At 52.7% G+C, this 6069-nt stretch overlaps 1 protein-coding gene across 1 annotated transcript in view; it reads left to right on the forward strand.

The window, feature by feature from the left end:
• Positions 1-4795, forward strand: part of PABPC1L (poly(A) binding protein cytoplasmic 1 like) — a 31414-nt gene extending 26619 nt beyond the window's left edge. The window contains exons 9-14 of the mRNA XM_049780532.1: positions 242-329; positions 1037-1165; positions 1638-1744; positions 3003-3126; positions 4163-4293; positions 4727-4795. Coding sequence (XP_049636489.1) covers positions 242-329; positions 1037-1165; positions 1638-1744; positions 3003-3126; positions 4163-4293; positions 4727-4795 — 648 coding nt within the window. The remainder of the gene's footprint in view (positions 1-241; positions 330-1036; positions 1166-1637; positions 1745-3002; positions 3127-4162; positions 4294-4726) is intronic.
• Positions 4796-6069: the final 1274 nt, after the last annotated feature.

A 6069-nucleotide genomic window follows, 5' to 3' on the forward strand; every position in this document is an offset into this window, starting at 1 on the left:
AAGTGCTGAGGAGCAAGGTCTGGGGGAGAAGATGGCCTCTGTGTAAAGTCCCTTAGATGGTATCTGAGTTACTGCTGAGCAGGTCATTAAATCATTAGATTGGAAGCAGGAGCCTCTATCCCAGCTTTGAAGGTCTCCTGTAACCCATTTTCAGGAGGGGTCACTGAAGTTCCTGTAGAGGGGTCTCTTGAGCAAGTGGTTTCTGATGCCCCCTCACTCCAAGCCCCCTTTCTTCCTGCAGCCTCAGGCCCAGGCTACTACATACTATGGCTCTGTAGCGCCTATGCAGCCTGCCCCCAGGTGGATGGCCCAGCCCTCAAGATCCTCCGGTGAGTGACACACTGCTGGTCTCCAGCTAGCTTTTGGGTATGGGTGCCCTGAGGCATCTGTGATGTTGCTGAGATCACAGGTACTGGGCTGGAGCCATGGGCTGCACATGGAAGCCTAGTTTTAACCCCCCAGAATCTCCTGGTATCCTGAGCCAGGAATAGTCTCTGAGCACCACCACATGTGACCTCCAAATCCAAAGCAAACAAAACCCAAAAAGTACAAGTTTTGGGGAAGGTTTGGTCTCCTGACTTCCCACAGAGTCAAGCTGGGGAGCATCTTTTCCACTCTGACCCTGTTTGCTCTCCTGCCGACGGGGCCTGTATCAGATGCTGGGATCCAGCTGCAGTGCAGGGCTAGTCTGGCTGTATCCTCTTCACTTTGCTCCAGACCTGATCTGACTGGGGACTGTAACAATTCTTGGAGTACACAGAATGTACTTGAGTGGCCCTCCCAATGTGCTTGAGCTCATTCTGACATAAAACTACTAGGGGACAAGGCATGTGCTCACGAAGTGGAGTGTCCTGGCAGTTGAGTTGGCTTTGGAAGCACATGTGTAACACCCAAATCCCTATGGGGCAGCCTGAGTGAATCTACCTGTCTTTCTGCTAGACATGTTTTATAAGCCCTGGGAAGTCTTCAGGGCTCAGAGGGCTTCTCTGTTTACCCCTTTTCCTTTCTCTCCTTTTTTCTTCTCTGGTGCCACAAGCTGCCTACCATCAAGCTATCTCAACAACCCGGACACCTGCTGTGTCTTCGGGGCACTCCCAGGTCCACCTCAGCAACATCGGAGAGGCCTCTACTCTGGGGCAAAACCCAGTTCCCCACCAAAGAGTGGGTGAGTGTGGGTAGGGCTGTGGGAGGGGGCAGGCAAGGATGAAAGGCTGAAGTTGAACCTGGGAGTGACAAAGGGCTACCACACTGCCTGTGACTTTGTTCCCCTTGGAGAGTAAGACTGGTTTTTGGGGGGGTACCTGAGTGAATGTAGCTCCCAAATCTTGAAGTCTGCTTTCGGGCTATCGGTGTAGCTTGGTTCTTATCTGATTACTTCCTCTTTAAAACAATGAACACAGGAGACCTTGGCTTTGATTCCCCCAATGCCAAGGAAAAGGGAAAATGAAGAGCAGATTGCATGGGGGGTGAAAGTCGTGGTTCGTTGGAATGATATGTGAGCCCCCATATGGGCTGTGAGCTTAGTTGTCCCAGCAGCAGCTGTGGCACGTGCCCAGTGTTTCTCCTGTGGCAGATATCTGCACACCTACTGTGGGTATCCTTCAACTTTAGGCGATGCCCCTGCTTCTTCCTCACAGCCAACATTGGGACCCAGACCTCAGATCTCTGTGGCGCAGGCTCCTCTCTGCAGGAAAGTCCTATCAGGCCGCATCTATATTCCTCCACGATACACACCGTCTGCAGGGTAAGGCTGGCCCAGCTGAGGAATCTTGCTCACCTCAGATTCCTTTTTATCTTTTTTTTTTTTAGGTTTCTGGCCACACCCGGTGACGCTCAAGGGTTACTCCTGGCTATGCGCTCAGAAATCACTCCTAGCTTGGGGGACCACATGGGATGCTGGGGAATCGAACTGCGGTCCATCCTAGGCTAGGGCCAACAAGGCTGATGCCTTACTGCTCCTTGCCACTGCTCCGGCCCTTCCTTTTTTATCTTGACTGTCAAGTGTCATTTGCATAAGCGTACAATCAAGAACTCCCTCTTACTGTGCAAAGGGAAAGAGGGCCTGGATCACCTGTTTGCCTTACCTGGCTTGTTTTTATTTTATTTATTTATTTTCTTTCTTTGGTTTTTGGGTCACACCCAGCAGCTCTCAGGGGTTACTCCTGGCTCTATGCTCAGAAATTGTTCCTGGCAGGCTCAGGGGACCATATGGGATGCCGGGATTCGAACCGCCAATGCCTACATGAAAGGCAAATGGCCCGTTTGTTTTTTAATTTGTTTTTAGGCCACATTGTGCTTATAGATCATTCCTAGCTCTGCATTCAAATTACTCCTGGTAGTGCTCAGTGACCATATAGGATGCTGGGGATTGAACCCGGGATTAAAGCCTTGTCAGCTGTGTGCAAGGAAAATGCCCTACCCACTGTACTATTGCTCTAGTCCTTTACCTGGTTTCTGACCCACATAAACTAAAGAGGAGGATATGATTGGTTGCAAAACAGAACGGAACACACTTACAAAGGCGTGCATTTATTGTCCTGCCACTTCCCCAACCAGCTATTATCAAACTGCGCCATCACAGTCCTCCTAGCTTCTCCGTGTGGTTGTTTGCTTTGCACCATCAGGAGTAGCAACATGCTTCTAAGTGATGGCGCTGTGACAGGCAGAGAAGTGTACTGGGATGTGGCTGCAAGCTGCTGATTAAAAAACAAAGTAGGGGCTGGAGACATAGACTAGTAAGTAAGGCATTTGTCTTCTTGCACATAGCCAACCTGGGCTTAATCCCAGGTGTCCCACATGGTCCTGCAGAGGAGAGAGCCAGGAGTAACCTCTGAACATTGATGGGTGTACCCCACAAAGTGTTCAGTAACATGTCTTTCACTGTGGGTTGAGAGTGCCATAAACAAATGTTGAGGAATGGTGTTGTGTAGCCTTCGGCTGTGTCCCGTCCCATTGTCTGTTTGTCTGGGGCCCAGCATATCTGAAAAGTTAAATGTCTTAAGCTAAAGAGGAATGTCCCGGCCTGCATGCAGTTCCAGGAGCCTGCTGAACGTGTCCCCAGAAGGGAGCCCCTGAGTGCTTCCATGCTGGCCTCGGCGCTGCCTCATGTGCAGAAGCAGATGATTGGTGAGTGGCTGGTTCCCCTGCTCTGAAGCGAGACAAGGAGAGCTGAATGAGGGTAGGAGGGAGGACCAGGCTCTTGGGGCTGCTGACCAACCCGTGGGTGACTTTGCCCAATTCACCTGAACTCACACAGCCTGTTTCTCTCACCATGGGGGAAGCTGGACAGTGCTCAGGAGTCTTCTAGCTCTGCTGCTGAGGACTAGGCTGGTCCTTAGGCTGGTCACAGATGGTTCAAGTCGTTACTTCTCTACCAGGAAAGTCATGGCTCCCGTGCCACCTGAATGAGAAGTGTCACTGCGTCTCATGAGTCTCCCAGAGCACACTAGGTGGAAGTGGGGAACTCAAGTACTCCCAGCTGAATTGGGACCCTGTGTGAGCCATCTCTACCATAGGCCCTTAACAGTTCATGTCAATGGCTGCCACTTGCTGCTAAGTAACCCAACAAACAGGCTCTGGGCCAGCCAGTTCATCAGGTGCTCCAGATGCTCCTCTGAAGGCCCCCATTGCCACGTTTTTCCTCAACTCAGGGTTCTGCCACTGTGGCGCCCCCCCCCCCCCCCCCAGATTTCTCAATGGGCTTTAATGGAGGTGGAAGGCGTGATGAACAGGTCCCTGTAAGCATCACTGGGTTCAGGGGAAACTTGTCCAAGATCAAGGTCCCCACAGTGCTTCCTTCTCACTAGACCTTTCTACGCTGAGGAGCCTTCTAGAGATGCTGGTGGTGGCAGGTGACTGTTTAGTTTGTCTTCCCCACTAACATTGAATGCAGATGCAGTGGCTGCTCTGGTCAGTTCGTAGAGTGGAATTTGGGTGGGGTTGAACAGCCACTAGGCTCATGTCAGACCTCGTGAAGATGACACCGGTCTCTGACAACATCCTGCCTTGCTTGAGTTTTTCCATCAGTGTCTGCCTGTGTGACTGTGCAGGGAGGCATCCGGGAAGGCTCTGTGATAGGGCCAGGAAGGTGTTCTTGGGCCCAGAGCCTGGGGTGCCTACTGGTCAGGTGTGTGCATACCCCACCTCAGGCTGTTCTGTGCAGGTGATCGGCTCTACCCCCTCATCTATGCTCTTCACAGCGAGTTGGCAGGCAAAATCACGGGCATGCTGCTGGAGATTGACAACTCAGAGCTGCTGCACATGCTGGAGTCCCCTGAGTCCCTCAATGCCAAGGTGGGTGGGCTATGTCTGAGGGCAGGGCACCCTGCCACAGGTACCACCTCCAAGAGCAAAGGCCGGGAGTGGGAGGTGGCTTTTGGGGCCACACCCAGAGATGCTCAGGTGTTACTCCTGGCAGTGTTCAGGGGATCAAACCTGGGCTAGTAGCTAGCATACAAGGCAAATACCCTACCTACTATGCTTATCCTCTGGCCTTATTGGAGAGGTCTTGAAGAGTCTGGATCTGCAGGACCTCAGGAGCTTCCCAGAAAGGGTTCAGATCTGCCCATTTCTGGTGAAAGCCACACTTGTTGGGGCTGGGGCTGCCAGGTTCACACGTGGTGGTGAGGGTAGGGACTGAGTCTGGAGTCTGGGCTCAGAGAGCTCAGGGAGCATTGACTCAGCAGCTGGGATAGCCATGTAAATCCTACCTGTTTGTGCCCCACAGGTGGAAGAGGCTCTGATAATGCTTCAGGCACACCAGGCCGAGGAGCAGACGGACACAAATGTGCAATGAAGCCAGCGGGTGGAAGTGGAGGGATGTGGGCATGGCACCTAGCAGCTGTGAGGAACTGAATAGAGACTGTCATCATCTCACTAAGGGTCATGGTGTGGGGGGGAAGTCCCTGGGAGCTTGGGGGCAGTTCAAAGATAGGAGAGGTCGAGGCTGCTGAATAAGCCTGGGGGAGGAATAATGGTGCCAGCTGCCCCCGGGCCTCACTTAGCATGGCAGGGGGCCAGCTGGCCTTTATTCACAAATAAAAAACTTTTGCTTCGCCTTTTACATCTCCAGAACACGGGCCTCTTCCTGCCCCCTTGGCTGGTGCTTCCTGTTCCGTCTCTGAGAGTGACTCAGATTCTACTGGGCTTTTTCATCCCAGGGCTGACTGGAATGGAGGCTGCTTGGCTACATTAGCTCCTTACTGTTCGCTTTATGCATTAAAGTGCTGCAAACTGCTTTGTCTCCCAAGAAGCCTCCATGGGGCTGGTGATGTGGGAGGGACCTGGAGGAAGCTTTGACTCTAGGGGACAGAAATAAATCCAAATGGAAGGTGATGTGCCTGAGTGGGACTATCCACAGAGCTCCAAAGGGGCAGCTCTTCCCCCTACCCCACAAGGTTGTGATCTCTGCCAGGAAGGAGAATCTGTTTCTGGGATGACATCAGAGGAACAGTGGGGCGAGGATAGTGCAGGGATCTGAGTTGGCTCCCCAGCACTGGCAACCCCTTTAACATGCATCACGGGAATAGACCCAGGCTCCGTGACTACCTGTCAGTGCAGAGAGCAGCCTTGGAGAAAGGCATCAGGCCTGGGCCGGGCAGACTGTTCAGCGAGTGGGTGAATGCCCACAACTGCAGAGCTCCAAGCCCAAAGCTGGAAAAGGACAATGTAAGAACAGAGCAAGTGGGGCCGGGCGGTGGCGCTCGAGGTAAGGTGCCTGCCTTACCTGTGCTAGCCTAGGAGACGGACCGCGGTTCGATCCCCCGGCGTCCCATATGGTCCCCCAAGCCAGGAGCGACTTCTGAGCGCATAGCCAGGAGTAACCCCTGAGCGTCACCGGGTGTGGCCCAAAAACCAAAAAAAAAAAAAAAAAAAAAAAAAAAAAAAAAAAAAAAGAACAGAGCAAGTGGGGCCGGAGAAAGAGCATGGAGGTAAGGTGTTTGCCTTTAATGCTGAAGGATGGTGGTTCTAATCCCGGCATCCCATATGGTCCCCTGTGCCTGCCAGGGGCGATTCCTGAGCATAGAGCCAGGAACCCTGCCGGGTGTGACCCCAAAAAACCAAAAACAA

The sequence above is a fragment of the Suncus etruscus genome, chromosome 9 (assembly GCF_024139225.1).
Source record: "Suncus etruscus isolate mSunEtr1 chromosome 9, mSunEtr1.pri.cur, whole genome shotgun sequence".
Classification (NCBI taxonomy): Eukaryota; Metazoa; Chordata; class Mammalia; order Eulipotyphla; family Soricidae; genus Suncus; species Suncus etruscus.